At 38.3% G+C, this 26,960-nt stretch overlaps 1 protein-coding gene across 8 annotated transcripts in view; it reads left to right on the forward strand.

Moving 5' to 3' along the window:
* Nucleotides 1-26,960, forward strand: part of mam (neurogenic protein mastermind) — a 246,051-nt gene that overhangs the window by 55,849 nt on the left and 163,242 nt on the right. For 4 of the 8 annotated variants that reach the window (XM_069132111.1, XM_069132112.1, XM_069132115.1 and 1 more), the window contains exon 2: nt 10,906-11,022. The exons of the other annotated variants lie outside the window; for them this stretch is intronic. In XM_069132111.1, the coding sequence (XP_068988212.1) occupies nt 10,906-11,022 (117 nt within the window). The remainder of the gene's footprint in view (nt 1-10,905; nt 11,023-26,960) is intronic. 8 annotated transcript variants of the gene reach the window in all.

The raw sequence follows: 26,960 nt of genomic DNA on the forward strand, positions 1-26,960 counted from the left end.
ATTACATTACATAATATAACGCGATCGGTTTTGAAATCAAACGTTTAAAAGAATTTTCAAGAAAAATACAAATTTCTTTCGAAGAAATTCATGAGTATTTTCACAGTTCGATGATGGTATAAACGACCCGTGTTGCTTATGGAGGGTTAATGATAGCTGAACATTTACAAAAAACCGTAATTTTCGGTGTATTTCATTTGAGATACGCAATTATTTAGTTCCAGTAGTTGTAATTATACTTTCGAATGAATAAAACCTTCTCTACGAATAAGTTTCCCTTAGTCCATTCTGCTTGACCCTGTCTGGCGGCGCGGCGTTTTCATTTCTAGCGTGTCCCTTCGTAGCGCAAACGAACACCATGGGAACACGAAAGAAGACAACAACGCGACGCGACGTTGAGACGGCTGCGAAGAGGTGAACTAACAGGATCGCAACAAGTGACCGACCGCCGCGCCCTCCTTCTATTATTTCCTCCCCCTCTCGCCTTGCGACTTGTATTTCCGATAGTCTCTACCCCTCCCACGATGCGACGCCTTGCCTCGTTGCTTACTACATCTCTTTGTCTGGCTCCTTGCGACCCTTTCTACTGACACCGACTTTCGCGGTGTCTCGCCCTCGTCTTGTTTCCCTACACGCGTCCCTATCTGCTTTGGACATTCAGGAAGAAATACTAGCAATTTGAATGGTTATGGTTATGCATCGAATTGTGATTGGATATTGAGGATTGTTTCTGTCGTTGTTGGATTGCGAATGTTTGATAGGAAATTAAATGGAACGATGGAGATAGGGAATTATTTAGATTTATTTGCTATATTTCCTTTATGTTATTAGTAGTCAAAATAGACATTGATATTAGCAGAGTAGTGTTATTATGATTTTGTTTTGATAAAAGTAGTTAAAGAGATTCTTTTATCTAGTCTTTTTATCGTTATTTAATTTTATGTACGAAGAAAAATGCGATTCTAATATCAAAGTATATTTAGTACAATATATCAGATACGGAATATATAAATTCAAATATCATGGTACGTATGTAATATTTATTGTATTAATATTTAGGTATGACGATTCTAGTTTACTTTAAAAAGTATATTTGAAGATCTGATCCCTCCACATCTGATCTTATTACTATTCTAGACTTTTGAAAAATCTAAACAATTTTTAAGATGCTTATCAAGCTATCAACTAAATTACATTATGTAATACAATCGGGTTTAAAATCCAACGTTTGAATGAATTTTCAAGAGAAATAGAAATTCCTTTCGTAGAAATTCATGAGTATTTTTACGGCTCGATGAGGGTATGGCGACCCGTATTACTCATGGTTCAAGTAAACAAACAAATAACTCTAGATAACATTTTATTGACCCACTGTGTAACCAAACTCACTGTTGAAGCTGTAATAATCGTCAAATATATTAAGCTTCTAAAAAACTTAGCACTGTCGTATGACTGAAGTAAGTGGCATATATCTAACCGAATATAATCGGAGGAATGATCGTTGAAAAGTCGTGCAGCGACTCCGCCAGTCACTCGCCAGCGTGTTTCCAAGGCAAATTTCTCGCGAATCGTAGCAGCGACAGTATGAGATACGAACGGTGATCACGGCCTCTCTGTTACCATGCCGATAGACGAAATCCAGCATTTTCGATCGTCGCCAGCACGTGCGTTGCGTAACGGTGTCACGTAATAACGATGAATCGACCTTCTCTCCTGTGCAACCACCCACCTTCTCTTCCAACATTCATGATTACGTTTAACACATTCTCTTTGCTCTGAGAGCAGTAGAACCGAGCAGTAGAACTCTAAAATCGAGTGAAAAGATTGCATAAAAGTACGCGAGATAAATTGATGCAAGTCACTGAAAGAAAGAAATTCAGAAGTTTACAGAGAGCTTTTCATTCATTTGCACGAAATCCAGATAAATTTGATTACTAACTATCAATTTTATACTTGAACTTTGTCTCAATTTTAATTTTTCATTAACTTCTTCTCTACTTATTTTCTTAATTATTCTAGTATTGACTAACATTAATTTCTTGTTAAGATTGATCGTTTGGTTTCTGAAGAATTAAACATTAATCAAGTTAAGGTGCTCTAATACTAAAGCAAAGAAATTTTCGTAAAATAGAGTTGATTAATTTTCAATATCGTCAGTGGTTCTAGTAGAGCTTATAGTACGTGTATATGACATCATTGTGCTGGAGTGCATATATGCAGCGACGTTTTAGAAATTGGAAACGTTTTTCAAGCGTGTAAAATTCGCCAGCTTCTGGCGGAACAGAGCATCCCCTGGGCTTCTGGCTAATTATACGAGTTTTATCGATCAAGGACAGGCTGGCAACGACCACTAGATGATAATCTCTCTGTCCGTTGCAAATGCGACTCAGGGACACTGGCGCATATTCTTGGGCAACCGCGTCCGTCCGATAACGAATACCGACTGTCTACGATTCGGAGATTTATCAGTTAAATTTTGTAGTACCATTGTCTGTTTCTCGCCTCTCAAGTATCTATTTTGGTGTTTTTACTTTTTCAATAAATCTTTATCAATGTTTTGCTGTTTAACTTTACCGTATTATTTGAATAATTTACGACCCAATTGTGTCATTGTTATTCTTGAAAAATTTGCTAAGTCTATAGAAAATCCGAATGAATCTTATTACGTTGTTGGAGAGTTCGTTTAAAACTATTATTGGAAAGTGCATTCTTGTCTTTTACTGAAACTATTCTATTACCATCTAAAGCAGCTAATCCAAGTCAAACTTGTCACACCTCCGACCTTCGATAAAAACCTGAAACCACTGTCGCGAAGTTGCATTTCAAAGTGAAAGTCTCCTTGCACCTTCACGCATCCATGTTAACTTGTCACATGCCTCGATAAAAATCGACTTACTGCGTCCTTGTAGATTGCTGCAAATTATGTATAATCTCAGAATGTAGATCGCGACCACCAATGAAGTTGCTAAGCGCTTTTTGGTGAGTGGCTGCGTTTATTTTTAATTGGATTTATTTTTTATAGAAAATTTCCTCAGATATTTATTTCTATATGTTGTACATATTTTGCTATGAACCGTAACACTAATTTCCGGTGGTAGTTTAATACTAATTTAAGGTTTACAATAATGGATGATTTAAAAAAATATGAGAAAGCACAATTTTGATCAATTTGGCCTCTGAGAAGCTTACGTATTAAGCTTATCACATTATTTTAATTATTTACTAACATTATTGACATCTTTGTGTAGTCTTCTTTCTCTACTAAAAATGCCTTTTTATACAAATGCGGAAGCATCATTATAAACACAAGTAGAATGAGTCCATAGTCAGGCAAATGTTAAGAATATACAAATCCAACAAAATTTTCTTTTTTAAGAAGCTTAAGAAACCAGCAAGAAACTTAATCTACAATTCTATCGTGTTTTGCACGAGCAATCGGTTAGTTCATATACATACCACAAACTTAACCGCATTTCGTATAAACTTGCCTCACTGTAATCTTTTTTTACAAATCCGTAAATTTCATTGCATTACTCTGATGTTTTTTCTGTGGTTATAATCGTTAGCTTCTCCTGGCTGAGCAATGCCACTGATAATACGTGTTCGATGTACGGTCTTTTCTTTCCAATTAGGAAAAGGAGCTATCGTTGTTCTCTCGTTTGGACCTGGACTATATTTTAACCGTGCTCGATAGCACGTATCGTTTAGTAAACGTTGTTTTTGCCATCGCGAGGAGAAATGGAAAAATGCAGGGGCAGATAATATCAAGGTGTTCACCCAGTTTCTCACCTGTGTCCCCCTTGCGCCTCTCCATTTCTGATTTCTGTAATCTCGACTAATCATTGCTCCCGACAATTGCACCAACTTTTATGTAAATAGCGTAATGATCGAGTAGAGGATCCGAGAAGCACGCTCTCGTGGACCCGATGAACGAAAAACGAGCGTGTCCGTGATGCCGCAAGGCTCTCATTCGCGAGCAACTACGAGTCGACGAAGATTCTTGTGTGTACTCGTTGTTGGAGTCAATGCTGCGAGCCACGCAACGTGCCAAGTGAATAATACCGTGTTGGTAAAGGATAAGGAGTGTTCAGAGGATGTTGGAGAACATATTTGTCTGAGAAATTGGAGTTTAATTCTTTGTACTCGTGTTTTCAGGCATTGTTCGATTTTATGCAGCAATACGAGTAGTGATTCAGACACAGAATTAGTCAAAATAGATAATATCTAATAACGGAAAATGTGTTGAGTATTTTATATGCTTGTTCCGGTGGTCATTGTATATTATATTTGTATTTGTTGGAGTGATGCTTGAGTTGGAGAAAAACCAAACGAGAATGAAACAGTTTGAAAAAGATTCATCTGCTATGAACTTTATAAATTGGGAATTTTTTCCTTCGTACCAAACCAACCAAGAAACCTAACTTACATCTCGGTTAGGTTTGAAAAACAGTATATGCATGATTCATTTCTATATTTGTTTGAAAAGTTTTCATCACTCTCTCGGTAAAATTTTATAGATGAAAGGCGTTCGTGTTCAAACAGTTCTTTTATTATCTGTTGAACGTGCAAGTTTCCTTTCGGTTCCCGGGTTAAAACGTAATCAAATCTTTCTTTTGCATAAATTCATAGCCTGAGGATTTTATTGGTGTACAATATGCTTTTACCTGAATATATGCAAAAGAATGTTTATTATTAAAATCTTTTCCAAGTAATCTATAAAACATAATATTACGATCGAAGGGCGCAATAAACATGAAAAGGATAGGAAATCAAAGTTTCAAGATCATCAAGAGGAAGAAATTATAAATTATGCAGCTATAGTAAAAGAAGCGGAATAACGAAGTTTATTCTGACCAACTAAGATTTGTTTAGCAGGACTTTTGCTTTGTAAATACGAAGAAAATGAAATATTCCTTAGAATATCGTTATGCAACCTTTAGATTCATCTTGAAAAATTTCATTAAAATCATCCAGAGGTGATATTGTCGTAAGATCTTGCTCCAGACCCGTCTTATCAAAACATTTTTGCCGTATTTTTACTAAATGTAGAAGACTCGCGTTAATTGCCTATTCATCGTCGGCAGAGTTTTTCATTCCTACGACTCGTATCATAGAAATTAATTGAAGATTCAAATTTTATTTTCTTCGATATTTGGATTATTTTCTTTTCCAACATAGACTACAAAAATATATATTTTGTATTATTTTTATAATTTGCATAATTTTTATACATAATTTGTTGCTTCTGCATATATTTCTAGATCGGTTTCAAACTTAACCGACGTAATTCTGATAGTCGAGTCACAAAAGCTGTCTCTAAGTGTTCGAATACGTTCGCGAGCTTGTGTACGTCGTCTGCCTGTCGCAATATCGGCGAAGAATTCGAATATGACTAATTCAATGAGATAACATGCTAACCAGTCGATAAAAAGTGAAATCTCGGTCGAAAATTCGACGAACCTCCACGACGAAGCAGATTGATCGCGAGCCAGCGGACTACAGGACCAATTGCCAACGGAACGCGGAATATTTTCACGAACGTGTTTTGGCACGCTCCCACCTTCTATTATATCGCGTCCAATTAAAATGAAAGGGGTAAAAAATCGAATCCTCCTACCCGCCGGTGATCCAATTATCTTTTAATCGTATACTCTACCTCGAGCTGATCGAACGCTCAACATCTATCTCTATAAAAAATGACGCCTACCAAACTCGGTATTTTAGAGGATCAAAAATATACAGCAAGTAACCTGCATATCATACTATCTTTTCCTTGAATAATTACTATACCATGTATGTATTAATGAAATATGCAGGTTCAAATTTTTTATATTGAATTTTGTATCATTGTCATATGACTAGAAAAATTTGACAGCGAAGAGAGCGTGTAATAGAAATATTTCCGAGGAGCTACGTCCTGAATTTGATCAAGATTAAAGTAAAAACAAGCGTATTATCTAAGAACAGTATAGAAACAGAGAAAAGAAATTAAAATTAAAGGCAGAAATCAAATATTACACAGATTGTCCATAGTTTGATAAAATTAATAGTTTAGAAACGTAAGAAGCCGAAAACGATTACCCCATAAGTTCGATGAATTTTGTCTACATTTTCCACGGTACTCAGCGCAGCGTGCCTTTGGAACAGTGGCGAACGATCGAAGCCATGCCACGCCACGCCACGCCACTGCTAGAGTCAGGCAAAGCGAGGCCAAGTCGAGGAATGCCCGAGGCTTTTGCTTAGGACAGTACAGCACACACGCTTGCGCTTTCCGTGTGTGTTGCCGGCAGCTCGCGGCGTAACAACGCGATTAGTACAGCGGCCGCGAGTCGAGAGTGGTAGGTACTCTACAAGATAGGCCGCGGCCGCCTTTCCTCCCCGGTAAATCGGCGCGGACTGTACGCGCGCACGCTGCCTTCACGGAGAAAGGATATGCGGAAAGGTAGCGGTAGATTCTCTAACACACGTCGAGCTCTGCATATCCTGCGCTTGCTTCTCCCCTACCACGTCCACTCTTCTCGCTCCTTTTTCCTTCATCCTCGCCCTTCGTCTGCTTCGCCACCTCTCTTCCCCTCCCTAGGACCTTTCCTGTCGACGAACTCACGAGTTCATAGACAAGGACTCGGTGTTGTTCACCGCAGGTGGGACCGTCGAGAGAGTGAAACCAACGTTGTGGAAGGGAGAGAAGCGTAGAAGGTAGAAGTGGAGTGGCGATAGCGGGGAAACGACGGGTGTTGGAGGGATGGAAACTCGATGGTGGGGGTTGCAGCGTTAGGGAGGGGTTGCGTTGCGAGTTGGTAGGAGTAACAGTGAGGGTTGGAGTGGATAATAGTGGGGGAATTGGTAGCTGGAAACGAGGGGGAACTCGAAAACGTGTAAATGCGTGTGCAATACTGTTAGAACGCGGCACGACTCGCCTGTGTGAGGCTGTATGCACGCGACGCTCGCGTGTGAGTCAGCTTCCTGTATCACTGGTCGAGTCATTCCGTGCATATTGATATTTTCGGTATGGCAAGCATGCTGCGCTTCGGCTACGTCGTTCGACTCCATGCAAAACCATCGTCGCGAATTTTCCTCGAGCTTCTACCGTTTTATCAAGGGGATTTGGAAGTTTCGCGTATGTATAATCGAGCAACGAATTGTTAAACTCGTGGGGTGGGGTATCGATTCTGAATGGAGTATTCGAATGGACCGCGCGAAATTGTCGAAGACTTTCTGGACTGGGCACGCGCATGCGCCATCATACTTTACCCGATCTTGGTACGCGAAGTTGAAAAGTAATGTAAAGAACGAATGGAATTTTCTTGTAAGATGAAGAATATAATATTAGAGATATCATATTATAGGTTCTTGTTCTTTCAAAAATCAGTGTAGGAAAAATTCGATGGTTTTTTATAAGTGTCTGATTTCATTTTTCACTTCCGGAATGTAATAATATAAGTTTAATGTAACAGGAATGATCTATTTTTATGATTATGATTCTATCTTCTCCTTCCCTTTTTTATATTGCTAAATTCAATGGCGAACATCGTTTTACGATATTTGCGAATTTTCGTTGGTGGTGGGAGTTAATTCTCGCCCACACAAAGAATAGGGCTTAATTATAGTCCGATATCTGGCTATTGGGAGTGTGCCCAATAACGTTGTTTTACCTCCGCTAGGGTCAATGGCGAATATTTATGCTTTACCTATTTTACAAACTGCCATTTTCACGCTGCGCACATAATAGCGTATGCGCCGTTCGCCAATTGGCCGCTGATATTTAAGGATCGATCATTTTAGCGCAATTAATGCGATACTGTTCACTAAACCGGTTTATCAAACTTGTCGATAATTCACCTTGCTGCGGTATAGATATTTATCGTTCTTTCTGATATATTTTCCATTATAAATTACATTGCAAGTAGATAATGTTTAAAACAAAGTTTTACCTATTTGAATAATATGCGCATAATTTAAGCATTCGAGAAAATTTACTTAATCTCGATCACATTTTATCTGTGAAGAACGTACATAATTTATATCTATAAATCATATCTGTGGTACAATTATAATATCAGTAAAATTCATTAGACACGATATATTAGTACGATGTTGTATCATGACTGTCATAGACGAAATATATTACTCAATTGTGGAGAAGAATTGTTCCGAGAAATATATTCTTTAATCTTAAAAATCCGTATAAAATGATCATACAAAATATCCAATTTCAATAATTCAGTTTTTCTTTTCAAAACTCGAAACCGTCAAATGTTGTTTCGATTCAGCAATGTTCGATGCACCAATCTCTTTTCATGTATCCAAATGCATTTTCCTTTCCACTCGTAATAAGAGGATTCCAAATCGAGTTCCACTGACGATTTAGGTTTCCATAGTACAGCCACGACGTCCAGATATGTTCAGACATATTAGAAATGGCGAATACGCGTATAGAGAGAGAGTCCATCATCCACCATCTACCTCCCCTGTTGTTCCATGCTCGAGTTGTACCAGCGTTGTGGGTTTTCGTTGTACTCTGCACTGTTCTCTCCGAACAAATGGGACGGAGACAGAGAAAGAGACAGAATGAGAGGAAAGAGAGGCAGCGAGAATGGATGGAAACGAGAGATAGAGTTGGTCCTCGAGCCATTCGTCGAAGCCAACCTCGAGAGAGCCGCAATTATTTTATTTTTTCGTCGCGAGCCAGCTGCGTCTCACGGAAACCAGATCGAATATACGAATAGTCGAGGTTTGAAATGCGATCTGTCGCAGATTTGTGGCGATCTTGATGGCGCGCGCGCGCGTTTGAACGAGCAACGGTTGTCGCCGGCTGAACAATCGTCGAGGTTTCTACTTGACGCGCAAGATAACCCGGATTCTGCCGAGCTTCCGCTTCCAAGATCGATTGGAATTGGCTTGTAACGCGTTATGAATCAGGTTAGGTGAACGGATTAGTAGTCTCAGTATGTTGTACTTTTCTTTTGTTTCTGTGTTCATATAATTCTATTTTATTTTCTCTACCGTATACAAACGGTATTTCTTACGAAAATAAAGTAATAATAATAATGATGATGACGATAATTTTGAAACAAAATTTGAAATATGCGTAAAAATATTCGAGGGAGGCTAGCGAAAAGGAAAAAAATGTTGTTGCACGTGTATAGTAAAGTGTTGTTGTTATCAAATATCTGATGTAAGTTTTACAGAATTTATTCGTATTAATAGTATATTTAGACGTATTCAGGTTACGAAAATTTGTTATTGTTACAACATTATTACAACATATTTGTTAATATTACGATATACGGTATAATGAGAGCGTATCCTACATATACTTCAGATACTTAATACTGAAATAAAATGCTTATTCGTCTCTCCTAAACATGATAAAGTTCAGCCGATGACTTGAATTGACAATGAGTTGCTACTGATCCGTTATAATCAATTTAAAAAATAATAATAATAATAAATATTGATTTTCTCTCGACGATTGTTCTCATGATATTTCTTCGCCGATCATCGTCGTCGCTTTCGTGTTCATCGAGTGTTCTTTTTCCGTTTGTACCTTTCAGAGTACGAAAAAACGCATATAGCGGTTTTACCGCGCCTCCACTCTCGGATGTTCGTCGCGGTAAACATTGACCTCCTTTGCAACTGGCGACACGGTGAAAAGACGCTTGAGAAAGAAACCTCGACTTACCCATTTTGTCGTAATATCCTGGCCATTGTGGAGCAACGATGGAATGTTGCTCGCACGCAACATCGTGCTACACCGGCGATTTTGTTTGCTTTCGAGGATGATCGTCCTTATTATCGATGGCGGATGAGAATATGGTCCAAACGTAATTTTATCCTTGATGCTTTCGCTGATTCTGTACTCTACTACTGAACTATCATCTGGTTGTCTATATGGTGATTTTTAACCTTAAGGATACTTTTGCCACAATTTCCTATAATAATTTTGCATATACTGAAAGATCACAATGGTTTTTTGGTATTTAGTTATTATGTTTATTTACTATTTAGATAACAACGAATAATAAATATTTGCTCAGTTTGTTTTGCTAAGAAACTACGGTAGGTCCACTAATATGGAGAAAGAACTTTATCTTTCTCAAATCACTAGTATCTTTGATTCCAGTTATAGTACCTTAATTTCCCATCGAACCTATTCCAATTAACCGAAATTTCGCATTATCCATGTCCATTTTAACGACTCCCCGGAGTTGTTCGCGTGGCGGTGTCGTATTTTATTGCATCGGTAACGTCGAGTTAGATGCAAATTAATTTACGAAGCCGTTCGCCGCGCGAATATATTCTCATAATTTCCAGTTAATCTTGCCGAGTCCCGCTACTATAACCTAATATTATCATTGATATATCGCCCGATTATTCGCGAATTACGAAATAAACGTCGATAAAATTTTGTTGTCCAATAACTCTCGAATTTGTAGAGTGCTATGAAAGTTGATCTAAAAATGGTTATTTGATCTCCGCTGATAAAACTTAATCTTCACTTTACTACGAAGAAAAATGTATTTTCTTATTCTTATTCGACGCAGACGAACGTTTCTTAATAACAAGTTTTTTATTACGTTACCGGAAAAATAAAATAAGAAATTAAATTTTTACTAAAATTAATCAAATCATGCGGAATATTGGAACGAACGCCCTGCGTATTTATTTTTTTTCTGAATTGTATTATCCTATTTTAAGCAAAATTTAAAAACCGTAGATATAGTTATACCGTGAAAAAAAGTATTGAGACCATAAATAACAAACAGAAAGAAAATTTATCTGATAGCCAACATGGTAAAATGCATCGAACGATAAAGAGAGGTAAAAGAGGAAAGAAAATGGAGAAATTTTCGATTGAAACGAATAGTTAAAGCAAGCTATGGTAGAAGGTTTCCTCCATTTCAGCTCGGTCGCTATCCAGGTCACGAAATTCGCGCTACACCTACGGCCAGGCCCTATCATCGGCATCGCTCTCCTGTCGATACTCGGCTAGAGGACGTCGGGGGATTTGGAAATACTCCGGTATGCTGCTTTTCTTCCCTTCCTCGACATTTATCCGAGAACGTGTCAACGAGGATTCTCCTCCGTTAAATCTTGCCACGCGACAGTGATTAAGAGCTGCTGGATTGGTTTTTGCACAAATTACAGCGTGAAACGTTAGTTTAAAAAAAGAGACGAAAAGCGCTGTATTGATTCTTTCAATGTCTCACGGAAATTAAAATGTTTGTAGAAATGAACGTATTATTTATTACGATTGTTTCAAAGGAGTTCGTTGACATCTGTAAGGAAAAATGTCGATTACAACAAATAAATATCGTATGGAAATTATTTTGCAATGGATTTCAGCAAATTGTTAACTAACTAAACAGTAAATGTATTGATTCTTGATAAAATATTACTGTCAAATTTTAGCACGCTACGTCTCTGCAAAAATATCAGACGAAATGTGTTCCTGTTATTAATAACTCGTGAGATAACACTTTTTTGTTGACGAACAAAAATTCTTTGTTGAAAGTTAAAACGATATACTGGTACATTGCATCGGATAGACAATAGTTCGATCATTGAGCCTATGATTGGGAAAAGTTTTAAAAATGCAAATCGATCGACAGATAGTGGACGTGTCTCGTCTTTCCAGAAAAATACCTGGAAGTACAGGTAGCTGGTGGGTGGTCGGTTTATGGCTGCTCGTAAGTCGCAGGAACCCGCTCGACCTCGCATTGGCATCGTTCATGAAATATCAGGCTTGACGGATGCATTTTCATAATGTGGTTCTCTAGCAGTCTCGCCACCAAGGGCAAGAAAGAAGGAAAGAGAGTCGCTACGATGCACCATTCGCTGGATATTTTATGGTACCGACCGCGGTTTTTCAGTTGGCCGGTGCACTTTGTAAGCGTGAATTTCTCGCTGCAGCTTCCGTGACCCAAAAAGGTTCGCGCCGTTGCATTTTTCTACCCGAGCCTCGTTGTTGATTGTACTTTCACGGGGATAAATTCTGTCCCGTTTTCTTGTCGTGTATTCAGCTGAATGTCGAGGTGAAATAGTTCGAGTCTCGCTCGTTGGATGTGATTAGGAAAATTAGAAGGAGAAAGGAGAAGTTAATTGCAGTGGAATTTCGATCGGGTCGAGTGGTTTTCTGCCATTGTTTTGTGGAGTTACGTATGTTCCGGCAAATTTTGGAGTAAATTTACGTTGGTTAATAGATATTCAAAATTCGTACATAATGAATATGCTTCGTGCGCAAAGTAACAAATTATGTTACTCTAATAGTCTACTCTTCAAATTATATGTCGTATAAAATTTTGTTAAATTCTACTACGAAAAGAAACAAAAGTCACAGTTGATCTGATATCTTATTGATACTTAACGATATTATTAATATATCGAAATATCCATTCTATCTTATCAATAACGTTATTGATAACAGAACAATGAGGTTGTGGTGTACAATTTTGTTACTTTTCTTCCGTCAAGTTATGTGTAACATATCTCTTCCACCGATTATACATAGAACTCTAATCGCTGACAGTAGATTCGGCCGATGCAAAACAACTGCGTTACGATATGGATCGAAGCTTTCTTATCGTCCTAGAATAATTTAGTAGATGCACGTCGGCACGGTGCGTTGCGCATAAACTGCTCGTAAAGTGTGGCGGCGCGATTCCCACTCGGATGCAGCTGCACGTGTAATCTGATAATGCAGGTGCAACGAGCCGACATTGGTGACGATATTAATATAGAGAAATTATTGCGAGTGACACACATTAGCGTCGATTCATTACTTATCAGGCCGCTTTCACAGACTTTAACGTCGTCCCCATGGCAATTATTCGGAGAACGAGCCGTGTCGAAACGCTTCCCTCGTCGAAGCACCGGCGGACGTTCTTCGACTTGTTGATCTCGCGTCGCGACGACTCCCACGGTCGTCTTTCATATAACGTTACAAGGATAACCTACGTGGTAGTTATTTTGATGCCGTAAAGTCAATCGGACGGTGTACTTAACCCATTAGAAGCCCAGATTGTGTTAATGCAATATCTCGTTATTACGTTCTTTTTCAGTCAATTGATATTATTATCGAATTTTATTTATTAATATTTTGCGCGTTTAAAATATTATAGAGAAATAGAAAAATAGAAAATAGCGAAACATTTCTTTCTAAAGAAATCTAATCCGAAGCAACTGTTTCTCCTGTGAATTCTCGTCAGCGATACTATTCACTGAAAGATTCTTACCGTGAGTTCCGCTGTTCAGCTGCAAACCTCGCGCGTGCACCTTTGGTCAGCGCTAACGAGAGCTTCTAACGATGCAATTAAGGTGCATCGGCAGGTGGACCGAGGATACGTATCGTTTGGTTGACCTTTAAACCCTGCTACTCTCAACCCGCGTTTCGGTGACGACTTGCCAGTCTACATGCATCCATAAAATCCCGTTTATAGCGAGCTAGATTTCCGGGATGTTGATAATGAGACGGCTGCACGCACCACCAGCGCTGAATATGTATACCTCCGGCGTCCATCGACGCTGCGAAAACGTTCGTAAATTACGATCGTTAAGAAGCACCTCTTCCCTTACCTTCTCTTTTTCTTTTCTTTTCTTTTCTCTTTTTTTTTTTTTTTAATTTTATTTATTTATTTTTCCTTGGGACGTGGATCGAAGGTGGAGGTCTCGGAGATACGAAGTTTCGTAGAATTTAATGATAAATTGATTTGAAATGTTAGGTAGGTTTGATTCGGTCGATGATGCTTTGAGACTCATCGAAATGATTATCGAATCGTTCGACGTATATTTTTTGACATTTAAAGAGCAACGTTGGATGAAATTATTTTAATAGTTTTATTGCGATGGTGTAGGATACAATATTGCCAGTCGGAATTATTAACGATAGAGTGACATTTGAAGAAGCTGTTCTCATGTTTTTGTTCAAGGTCAAAAGTAAATAGATTGCACAGGATTTTATTGGAATTGGATTTTTTTAAAATGAACGTTAACGTTGTTAAAAATTGCGCAAATTATCATATATATGAATAATTTATAAGCGTGTTTCGTCGATGCATGTAGATAAACGATAAAATTTCCATTCTAACGTTCCACTTTCTATACGTCAATCAATCGACTTTCCTCCATCTTTTGTACCGAATATCTTTTAATTCATGCGTAGAATTTATGACTACTGACACATAGTCTTGCGAAGTAAATCACCTTCAACATCCTTTATTCGAATCCTACAAATCATAGAATCCTAACAGTGAAATCCCAAACGCATCAATCTCAGAAACGAATCTTTCAGAAACTCATTATTTCTATCGCTAACAAAATTTCTCTAGAGAGTATTGAAAACTTGTCTCAAATTTAACCTACATCAAAACCTCAACCTCAAAAAATTCTGTAATACAAGCGTCATTAGATTTACCATACGTTTCACTAAATATTCCATTTCATTGCCTTCGTTATTCGCATGAAAGGAACACGAGGAAGAAACGTCCAGTTGCCAATATATCGTTGAAAAGTCGGATATTCGGTTACCAACATCGAAAATAAGATCGCCTACAGTGAAGTTCACAAGTTTTGGTTAGTCAAGGCTGACGAAGGATAACCTCTGCTACTCAGTTTGACTATCTCGGTGCTCTCAACTTCCTCCACTAAGTCCAGGAACGTTCCTGTTACCTCGTCATATCCCTTGAGAATGCCGGCAACTTTAGGCAACAAGCGCTACAGTGCACACGATTCTCGAAAAATACCAATCGAATTTTCGTGATTGTTATTCGAAAAATGATCTAAATTGAGCAAAACGTGAAAACTAAACGCGTTGGTTGCGTCAATTTAATACCAAAACGACCATCGTTCGGATATCGTCGTACGAATCGTCGACGTAAGATCGAGAAAGTTATCGCTATAACGTTGCCCTTCTTAAACAAAATTCGATAGAAAAATAGCCAACTATACAGTAACACTGTTGGAGTTTGATTCGTCAACGTGTTAGAGATCTACTATATTTCAGTGCTGCGTAACTACATTTCTGTGTTATAGTTCTTGGCGAGTATCTATTATCAGCTTTCAAAGTCTCTTAGAATCCTTTCATCGTACGTAAGTAAGTGTAGTAATATCAAGGTATACGAAGAGAATATCGTGGCGAACGATCACGCTCGTAATAGCTAAAGCCTTAAGATAATCACCAAATTATGCAGCTTTTACTACACACCTCTCATTATTTCTATGAACTCATAATGAATTAATCCACTGTACAGAAATATGTAAGGTTGCAAGATACGAAACTTGGTAACGCGGCTTCTTTTCTTTAATAAATCTCTCTTGGCATTGGTCTTGTTTATAAACGTGACACTTTCGGCTACCTTACCTTACCTTTGTAATCGAATTGAATCTATCAGAAGTAATCGACCAGACCCGGATTCTTTTGCCTATTGAAAACGATCCAAAGAACGCAACATGGTTACGAAAGGAACATACGATCCGTACATGAAGGAAGAAAATCGCGCTACTACCGCACATGTCCCATAAAACTCGCATACGGTAGTCATCAGAGGCGAGCTCACGAGGAACCTTTCCGCGGTCGACAAAGTGTTAACATTTCCGGCCGGTGTGTTTCTGAACGAGCGTGGGCAGAAAGGTGGCACGCAAATTCGCGAGCTTGCGCTCTCTCGGTGCTTGTTTGCAGGAAAAAAGAGCATCGACCAGCAGCAGCTTGCCGCTGCTCTCTACCGAAGAGAGCAAAGTAGGGGAGTAGCGAAACCGGCGTACGAAGGGAGGAGGGAAAGGAAAAAAATAAAATTGGGAAAAAAAGAGAACAGTTTCAACCGTGAAGCTCGGAAGAGAAGAATGGAGGTGGTACGCGTCTGCGAAAAGCAACGAACGTAAAAAAAAAGAGGAAGAGAAAAAGATAGAAAGAAGGGAACGTGGCCAATTTCACCGGCGAATTGTTACGAAGCTCCTCGCTCGCCTGTTTGTCCCGCCGATTCGGTGTAATCCGCCGTTCAATTTTCATTACCGCGATTTGTTTCTGGCCCGTGTCGGTCGTGCCTACCACGTACCGGGGGAATTTTCAGCAGACATTCCAGCGTATTTCGATTCCGTTTTCAACTCGTCCATGAAATTGTTGCAAAGTGCAAGAATAAGGGATATTTTATTGCATCTTTCTGTTCCTTTTCTGATTGGGGGCTAAGTGGGTTTTCGAGTGGGTAAAGAAAAAGGGGATGAAATAGGGATGCAGATGCAGATGGAGAAATGTTAACCTTAAATGATGTGAGCACGTGAATATGTATATAGTTTAGGTGAAATGTCGTTTGCAAATGAATGTTTGGAAGTGGAACAAGGATGTCGCATCTATTTTGTAGTACATTACACAGAACGATATATTGTATTTATACTATATAGTCATTTTGCTATAAAAAGTTGGATATGATAGAAGATAATAGAAAGATAAAGTAATATTTAGGTTAGATATATATGTGCATTTATAAGGTCCTTTGTATATCGTAGATCTGTATAACGTGGTATAAAAATTTCGACGATGCTTTTACTTATAGAACTCGTAAAATTAGAGAGTGTGGCGCGTGTAATGTATTGGATAAATCGTAATTATTGTAATTTTTATGATAATATATTAGGGACGGAAATGAAGCGATTTATGTAGAATCAAAGATAACAAGTTACGATTTCCTTGTGTTTCTTCAGTTCATACGATTATACGTAGTCGCATAAACCAATTGTTTATCCACATTCATTATGACTAATATTCATTCAGCGAGTGCTTAATATTAAAGCGTAACCGATATTTACTCATAATGGATATCCGTTTAAATAAGTATCATTACACATTTTAATTGACATCAATTCCGATAGCTGGTGCATATGATTTATTTTTGTATGATCATCGGTCTTAATTTCCTAATTTCATTTAAAGTACAAGCGGAATTAGTAAACACTATATGGAATAAAGTAAAATATTTTCATCATTTACCATTTACGGACAATTTTTAGTTTCTATCAAAAATGACTACAAAATTTTGTCATGTATTTCTGCATAGCGATTGTATTTTATTTTAATTTTATTTAAGTTAGCAACAGAGCTAGTAGCAGCTTCGTAAAAAGAAGTAATTTCCAATAAAATTTCAAGCACCTATTATTTATCACTTTTTATCAAAAGAAGTTTAACATTTTATTACACGTTGCATATTTTTGCATTATGATCGTGGTTAGTTCTTTTTCTTTATATTTATGTTACAAACACGAACATAGCTCAATTTCTACAGAACAAAATAATTTCTACTAAAAATAAAATGCCATTAATCGTTACTTATTTCTTAGCATTTAATTCGTATCGGTTTCTGTCTTTTAACTCGTTCTAAAATTTTATGAAGATGCGAGATAGATGTAATACATTCGTATGATTGGCACCAGAAAAGGAAACTGGTCTTTTTTTGTTGGTTAATGTTTAAGAACATTCCACACGGTGGAATGAATCAACAGCGAGAGAGCAACTTCGAAAGGTTCTCGATTATTCGAGAAACTTGGCACTTAGATCCTCTCAGGCGACGCCTTTTGCGCTCCCATTTCTTCGATGCACTTTCTTCGCTGATCTCCGTGAAAGTCGAGAGCAAATTACGCCAAGGCGAAACCTCGCGTCGAATTAGAACCATCCGGAACGTCGAACCTGTTCGAGTACTTCCGTTTTTTCCCTCCTATCGATGCTTTGTTTGTGAAATAATTTACATAATTAATAAGCTTTTCGAATCATTACCTCACGATATTTAACTTATATATATTAGCAAACATGTTTAATATTCATGTAAACAATTTTATTTTATATCTAAATATATTTTAGAGCGTTGATAAATTAATCTTACGCGCATAATTTCTTTTTTCTCGTTTGTTCTTACCAGTTCGAATAGATTTGAGTTTGTTTTTAATTAAGTAGATTTCAGTTAAGTGGTTCCCCTGTTACAATTAAGTTTTATAACCTATTATAAGCATATAATCCTTTATAACCTATTACGGCATCTAAATTAAAGGGGAACCGCGCCCATTCACCATCTTCTTAATTACGTTGGAGACTAATCGTTAAAATTAAGGACCCTTTTTTTCATGTGGTGTGATAAATTCGACATGTACAGTGTACCGCGTAATTGATGGTACAATCGAAAAAGTGTATTTTAAATTAACATTTTGCAACTCTCTGTAGCTTGGAATGTTGCATATCTGGTATACCCTTTACATTCTTTTTTTTATTCTTATTTCGTTTTCTTTTTATTGTACCGATTGGATTTTATCGGTGTTGCGACGGACTGATAAAAGCTCTATTTAATAATAACAATCGTATAACGTTGATAAAGTTATTCAATTTGTCGTCATATTATGCCAAACAACTTCACCCTCGATCGCGTGCTTCTTTTTTCAATTCTTCAAAAATCAACAGCTTAATCTTGATTAAATTAATCGAATTGACTTCTATTGTACATGCCTCGGATAGAAGATACCGGAAAAAAGATTTCCCTGTAACAAATTTTCCAAACAGATTCGTTTCCAATTCTCTGCTTCTTCGATCATCGTTTCCCGAATTCCTCTATTTCTTAACAATTCCAGGAACGCAAAATATCCTCCATGGACATCACAAAAGAGGTTGCATTACTTCTTTCGCCTCCGTGACACAAGGTATTCACGACGAAGGTTGTTTGTAACGGAGCGGTAATAGGTGGATTGTATTCTCGGCAACAACGTAGCAATTCTCGGTTCGAAGGCTCGATTTAGCGAAGTAAGAGAGAAAGAGAGAGAGAGAGAGAGAGAGAGAGAGAGAGAGAGAGAGAGAGAGGAGAGAGAGAGTAAAAGAAAGGGTGAGAGGGAGACATACGGGCCGATCCAAAGGGCAAATTTGCAGCGGCCGTCACCTGCAATTAGGCGGACGGTCGCCGTACAACAACGTGGTAGTATGTGCGCGCGCGCGCGCGCGCATGAAGCTGGAGACCTGTGTTTCACTGGTACATGCTGTGCTGCTTAGGGCTGCTCGCTTCAGCGCAGCCAATTTCGGCTTTGTCATGGTAATTTCCCGCTCGCACGAAATAATACCACGACAGCCAGCCAACCTGCCAGAGACCGCCACGCATTTTTTTTTTTTTAAATATGATGGCGATTTTCTTCGTTCCTCTGCGAGGTTCCTCCGCAACGAATTCTTCGATCAACGATAAAACCTTATTTTCGCCTCGACATTTTAGGAGATGATTATGCTTTTGATTTTGATTCTGATCCTTCCCTTTCCATTGGTTTGTGTTGTATTTGTTTCTCTTTCTGTTTGGTTTGGATTAGCTTCGGGGTTAGATGTCGAGGAAAGGCGAGAAGTACTTACTGCTTACGTAAGTGGATTTGAAGAAGTGATTGGCGATGATTACACGCGAGCTGAAGAAAATGAAGTTGAGGAATAAATGGTGAATCAGAACGTGGAACGTTGGTTCGTGGAAACGCTGGATGAAAACCTAAGGGATGAGAATAGCGATACTAGTATCAGGATTGAGCGTGTACCAGGTGAAACTTTAGGAAATACGAGATTAAAGAGTTTGGCCTCTTCTTGTGTGATATCGAATCCTTACAGAGGAATATTATTCAGATTGTTGAATAATTTATTAATATTATTACTATTATTATTATTAATATTATTACTATTAATAATTATTCGAGACTTCGAATTGTACAGAAAGGAATTTCTTATAAATAAATGTGCGGGAGATCCAGTCTGTTTTATTTCAATTGAATTGTTCAATTTGTTTTATATGAATAAATTGCAGAAAATTGTTGGTATAGAGAACGTTAGATGCCAAACTGAAGATAAATTAACTCGAATTAGTAAGTTAATTACAATCAAGGAACCGGTGAAAGCATGATAAAGATTAAAAGTTAAAATGCAAAAGTAAAATAATACAAGCATTACGTAATATATAGATTTGGCTAATGTAAAGATTTGGTTCATTTGCCAGTTGTGCATACGAGCGTTGTACTGTAAAATATTTTCGATATTTTATCTGTTTATTCTTCGTCTGTGAAGTAGCGTATTTATTTAAAAAATAAAAGCAAACCAGCTTTCGTTGCGTATGTATTTTTAATGACGTAACGCAAATGCCTGTAAAATTGGAAACAGAATACATTCATTCAATCCAAACTAAAAGAAAAAAAAATCACTTACATTAAAGCAAACCGATTAATAAAAAAAAAGAAAAATAATAAATCTCATAATCTTCGTCAATCTTCCTTCTCTTAATTCTCGAATTTAATAATCGAACTTCGTCGTATCCTGCAAGTTTCCTTAAAATTCCAAACATTCCAACCCTCAAACTCATTTTTCTCATCCTGAAATAAATTTTTCCTATTTTCTCCAAATGTATTCGTGTTCCCCGCTGACTAGACATATCCAAGTATCATTCGTGTATCTAACACGGAAGAATGACACGGTTACGTCGGTGACTCGTCGTGCTAGAAAGTTCGACAAGAAACGAGAGACAACGCGAAGCACGAGCTTCAGCAGTCGGCATGGATTAAGCAGGGAATTTCGATTGACGTACTTAGCCCGTTAATTAATTGGTTGCCAGTATGTAATTCAGCGCTTCCGCATTCTAGATCACGATTGTATCCCATCGCGTCGGCATTCTTGCCCGCATACTATCGGATGCCGCGGATGTTTCTTACACGCGCCGCGCACCATTCGATCGCCAGTAGAATTATATCTTCAAACGGGCAACAATCGTCCGTTTGTTTGCTGCAAGTTAACAATACCAGGCATAGTTTCTCTTTATTTTGAACAACGAATTGACACGATCATCGCGATGACGTTGTATTTCTTTTTGGCGAGGACCAGTGACGCAGATTTCGAGTTTTAATCAAATTTGTTTAAGGTACTGTACTTTCACTTTGTAACATTGAATCACGCTCGTGTTGACGATTACCATCCGGACGTAACGAATAAATCTGTATTCGTGATCAAATTTAATTTTAATCCTGATTTCAATTTTAACAAGTGAAATGCAAGTCTATCAAATACTCGTTATGTGTAACATTTCAATATTCTTCTTTCAATGCAGTATGGAAATTGGCTAATTTTAATGAGAGCTGTTACCAAAAAATGATAAACAAAAAAATTAAATTTGATATTTCTGTGTTCAGTTAACATTGTGCTGTTCATTATGTGTATAGAAAATATTCATTTTTTATTTTATCTGTCAAACATTCCTCCTTTTAACATATAAGACCAAAAATATAATCCACGACAATGATCGAGGCTAATCGAGTTTTTGGAAAAACCAAAGATCTGCCGGACCAAATATCCTCGTACCAGATTAATCAACCAACCAAGTGAAACCCCAGTTTCTACTAATTGATAGAAACGTCCGGTTGACCTTGCTATTTCGTAAACGTGAAGGCAGAGCGTCGATTTTACGCCGCGTGTACAGACATTTTCGCTAGCAGTCAACGTGAAAATGTATTCGGTGTGTGCCGTCGCCGAAGCCTCGCCGATAGGATCGATAGACGCTAGAAACGCAGCCAGCCAGCCAGCCAGCCAGCCAGAGCAAGCCTCTGCATCTCCGGGTCGCCTAGAAACTGGCTGCGCGATTCTGTGTCAGAGTAACATAAGCGTATAGCCTACGATATAACCAAACCTTAAATTGGATCCTTAAATCACCTGGCGCTACTGATTGATGCAGTGACATCTTACGCTCGCATCTGCATTCTACCACTCATATGGAAGAGCAGTAATCTAGACAGGGATTGGTTCGGTTGTTCTTCTTCGTTATGAGGATTCCATCGAAATTTGGCAACGAAACAGTACAAGATAATTCTATACCTAGCTTAAAACAGATTTGGAATTTTTCGACTTATCTAAATTTACAATTTTTATCTTGGACTCGTCTCTGGATTGTGTCAGAGGAAGCTTGCTCTAATAATTATAGCTGAAGTATATTTTATACAATCCCAAGTTACATTTACGTATTATTGTTTTAACAGATTATTTTACGATTTCACGGTATTATCACTTAAGTATGATAAACTTTCTCATCACATAGGGATACAAATCCTTTGCAGTTGATTCTTCGTTTTATCGTTGTAAAGTAAAATATTCGACGCTCGTGACAACGATCCAGCCTCCACTGGGCGAAAGTTAACTTTGATCTAGCCAGCTTTACGATCTCGTTATCTCACTAAAGCTCTGTGACTCTAAACGTTTCCCTCATTCCGTCACATTCGTCCTATTATCATAAGATCAAAAATAGAAAAATTCCGACGACCAAAGCCTCCAAAAAAGAAACTGCAAACTTGCGAAGAAACGATCTCTGAGCAAGCGCGATCAATCGTTGGAGGATTCTGCGCATGGTTGCCTCGTAACGGTACGAGGGGCTGGAAAGGGGAGCTTCGATCTTGATTTCGGTTCGGTCAGCCAGGATGGCAACTCGACAGACGGTATTGTTCGCAAGGCGGACAGGTTTCTCATTTCCATGAGTTTCGTCAGCTTCCTCGTTCGCCTGTGCTCGCTTGCTTAGCATCGATTAAACGATTACATTACAGAGCCGGCACGATCAACTGCAGATGGGCACCTCTATTCGCGTTTAGCAAACGTTCAAGCTCCGCTCTTCCTTCTTTGACTTGTACATCGGGTTCGCGTGGATCGATTACGCTAAGACGATAAGTCGATTAGAGCGCACACTTCGCAAAGGTAATACCGTGCCCGGATTACATCACCCCGGAACAAGGGAGAAAAGAACGTGTTCCAACCGTTTGAACAGCCGGCTGGTTGCAAGGGACCAACGATGGCTAGCTAGCTTGGCCCTCTCGATCGATCGCGAAGATATAATTTCCTCGGCTCGACCAGCTCAGGTGGACTAGACCTCGTCCTGTCCTTTCCCGAGAGAAAGTTTTATGTTGGAGAAGCTAGTCGCCTCGGAGGAATCGTCTCGATTTGTAGTTTTGTAGTATGGAATCATAATAGTTTTCTTAAGGCGAGATTTTCTATAAGCATCAGATGCGTCAGTACTGTGCAGAAGTAGATTGACGAGTAGAAGGACAGTGCAGGGGGCAGGAGGAGTACTCATCAGGCGATATGGAGGTGATTATTTCGAGCACTGAATAAAATTACGTTGCTATAAATGGACTTTAAAACGAGTGAAATTCTATTGCATTGTATATCTGAACTTGTGTATCCTATTTGGACAAATAGATGATGTTCTATTATATCGTGTATATAAAAATACATAATATCCTCGATTTATAGAAATGAAATTTTAGCCGGAGATTAAATGAATTCTTGCACGATGGTTGATTCAAATTTCTATTATATGAAAGAAAAATCTGCAGTAGCGTTTGTCCTAGATAAATTGAAGTAAGTAGAATTCTTCTGTACGCTACAGCCGAGAATGCGCATGAGATTAAAGTTTAATCTACATATTACGATCGGTCGGACTCGTGTTTCTTCCTGACGCCTTCTTTCAAGCGGGAATGTGATATAGTAATATATAGACTTCAATGCATCGTAAATGAAGTATCTAATCCTGATAGGAAACTTTTTGCGCCTGAACGCTATGTCTAAGCGAAAGCATTCAGACGCACGCGTCTGACGCTTACAGGAAATATCTCCTTTATTGTGTTCCGCGTATTGGTTGGCGACTCGTGAGATTGGAAAGATTACTCGACTATGGTAACGAATACAGTTTATTTGTACATAAGTATTTATATTCTTTGAGCACGTAAATCTAATCGAAACTATGTTTTTCTGTTTCAGGTAAGTACTTCAAATATATACTACAAGAACTACAATCATGCAGATTTATTGGTAAGTTCATCTAACAAATTTCCAACTAAAATTCCTCTCTTATTTCAATCTCACAACTATTCTTACTTTAATCAAATCGCAAGTATAAACCACGCGTGACGAAGAATTTATCGATAAATCTAAACAAATTATTTAATCGAAGTAGCCATCTACCATCTAACGATCAATTAACTGCACGAATCTCGCAAAATCTAGCTTCTTAATCGATCATTGAGGTTGATAATTGATTTTCTTTAATCACGACAATTATCTCTTCGATCCTGCTTACTCTCAAAGAAACGATGTTTCTCAAGTAGCCAATCAACGCCCACGATCTCTCCTCATTTGCAATAAAATCATCAAAACTGTCTACTTGTCTAATTACATACGTCAAACAATACGTTGCGATCGTTTAGTTTGCGCGCGTAAGTGTGTCATTGCGAGCCATTAAAGGAAGGCTAATTTTCGGCCGTTTATCGTAATAAATTGAACGCGCCGATTAAACTGTCACGAGCATCGAAGCGCGGTGTATCGAGCGGCGCAAGAAAGGAAGCGGACGATGCGTTTCTACACGGTAAATCATCTGCTTCGACAGAGCGTTTCATATATCTGCGAATTGCCGGTGCGCCGAGCAAACTTTCGCAATAGTGAGAGGCGTGTGCCGTTGCACGCAGCTTTTGATCTCCGTCTGCGAGCGGTTCTTGTGCCTTGTGTCACCGTTGCGTAGCTGCACTTTGGGCCTCGTCACGCATTTCCAATCCCCGCTACGCTGTTACAAAAATGTCTCGCGCAGTACGCGCGTTGTCTTAGAAACCGTACGCAGAGTCGTATTTCATCGCGATCTAAATTCAAAGCAACAGTTTCACGTCTAATAAATAAATTTCATAAATCGATTACGATCGTTTAATTTCTTGTTCGATCGTTATCATATCCAAGTAATTGCTCAATTTGTCCAAGAAGGATAGTTGCAATTAACACGTGAATTATCGTATTGTAATTATTCGAATGGCTTCGATAGTTCATAGACTTTGCTTGAATACACTCGATAATAAGACTATTCTACACTGAAGTTTGAAAAAATTATGAAAATACTTATAATGCAACTAATATGCTAATTTCATATCCCAGTAGGTCTCAGTGGTGTCGGAGTAATTATAACAATCCAATCATTTTCATAAAAATTATCGTGGGTCGCATTGTACCATCAGCATCGTAAGGGTTCACTTATTTGTATATTTATTTTATACCAAATTTTATTTATTGCTTAATTAATCGCCTCGCAGCCACGGATGAGATATCTCGCGATACAATATCATTCGTACGATGGCCACGGACGAGTTATCCCACGTGTCTGTTTATTAGGGTAAAAGTTGTAATTGCGGAAAAACAGATCGCGGGGTGCTTCGTTCGTGACGATCATACGAACGAAACTGTGTCGCGAGATATCTCGTCCACGTTTTGCGAAGCGCTTAAAAAGCTTCTGCCGGTTCAATCTACTCATCCGGACGTAAACTTCTATTTCACGTACGAACAAAGGATCATAGGAGAGAATCAACAAAGTTTCATTTTACGTGGGCTTTAGTTACACAAACTGTATGGCTCCAATTGTTCAAATAAAAGAGATTCTATTGTGACAAACAACATATTACTGTATAAACGTCTAAACTGTATCTCATTTCCTCTCCGTCGTATCTACTGTTATCAATCTTTCTAAGAAACAGCGATCAACTAAATCAAGCTGAGCATCTGAACCGATAATGACCGAGCGGAGATTGTTACAATCGCCGTGGCGAATCTCATCCTTCGCCAATCGTTTCTCTTACCTCTCGAAACACTTTCACCCTCTCGCTTTCCGCTCCAATCACTGTTCCTTCCGCCTGCATCCATGAACAGGGATCGCGAAACGCAACCAAAAGCCGATTAATACCGCGTAATCGTCGTAAAATCACTCGGCAGACAAACACAGCAGGTGTATCTTGCATAAAAGCAAGGATAGCGAGCATAGTGCTGGTTTCGAATCGAAAACAGGTTTCAGGTGGATTCGACAAAGCTTCAAGAGCGTGTTCAAGAGAAACGAAGAAGTAAGCGATAGAGGATCATGAGGAATCTTACTTTCTCCAGTGATTCGTTATCGACAAAGAGACGGGTTATCGTGGAAATAAAGGAACGCCTTTCTTTGAACGTGACGCGGCAATCTTTCACTTCCGGCCGCGACGAAAGAAAGCGACACGACGACGTTGACGCGAGCCTTCCTATAAAATCAGTCGGGAACAAACGAAACGACGATCACTGAAAATCAAGGAAACTTCTTTGAGCTTCTTACTCGATAGGAAAAGATTTTTGATTGTGAACTTCCTTTTATTCGACCACCTCTTTTTTTTTTTTTTTTTAATCTTATTCGAAGGAAGATTTTCCTTGGAAGTTCGTGAAGTTTTATTCCAAGGTCTTTGTTATCGGAGATCTCGATCTGGAAGGCGGGATCGTCGAAAGGTTTCGAAGAAAACTTCTCGATTATTCACTTACTCTTTTGACACGAAACTTTGGTAATTTGGTTTGACAATAAGATCGAAAATGATGCCATTTTTCTTCCCTTTCTGATGCACTGTAAAATGCTATCAAAGGCGTATAAATATATACACACAGAAGGAAGAGTATAAGATAGCGATTTTTGCTCTTTTGAACCAAAGAAACAAATATTTTTCAACGAAGGTTCATGTTGAAAGTAGATATTCACCGCTGACTTTGTACCGAGATATCTGAAACGTTTCTAATCTCCAAGCTCTATGTGTCTATGTAATCTTTATATGATATTCTGTATATCTTTTTTAAACTTCAATCTATCCGAATCTTCTGTGAATCTTTTCTAACTCAAAATTTATAAATCTCGTATCAATCTTTTCTATCCTAAAATTTATAAATCTTCTACGAAGCTTCTCAAACATAGGACCCATGAATCTTCTGTGAATCTTCTCTAATTGAGAATCGACTTAGCTGAAACGTATAAGATACAAAGCTTGCAAGTATTCCTCGACAAAACATAATTGGCGAGTAGAAACTTCAAAGAGCAACGTTTTGATCGTTAGTGACTAACAGTGGCCGTCAGTGATTCTTGGTAACTGTCCTTTGTCCATCCTTGGCTTTCTCTATTGTTCATGAGATT

The sequence above is a fragment of the Bombus flavifrons genome, chromosome 2 (genome assembly GCF_040668555.2).
Source record: "Bombus flavifrons isolate JBK064 chromosome 2, iyBomFlav1_principal, whole genome shotgun sequence".
NCBI lineage: Eukaryota > Metazoa > Arthropoda > Insecta > Hymenoptera > Apidae > Bombus > Bombus flavifrons.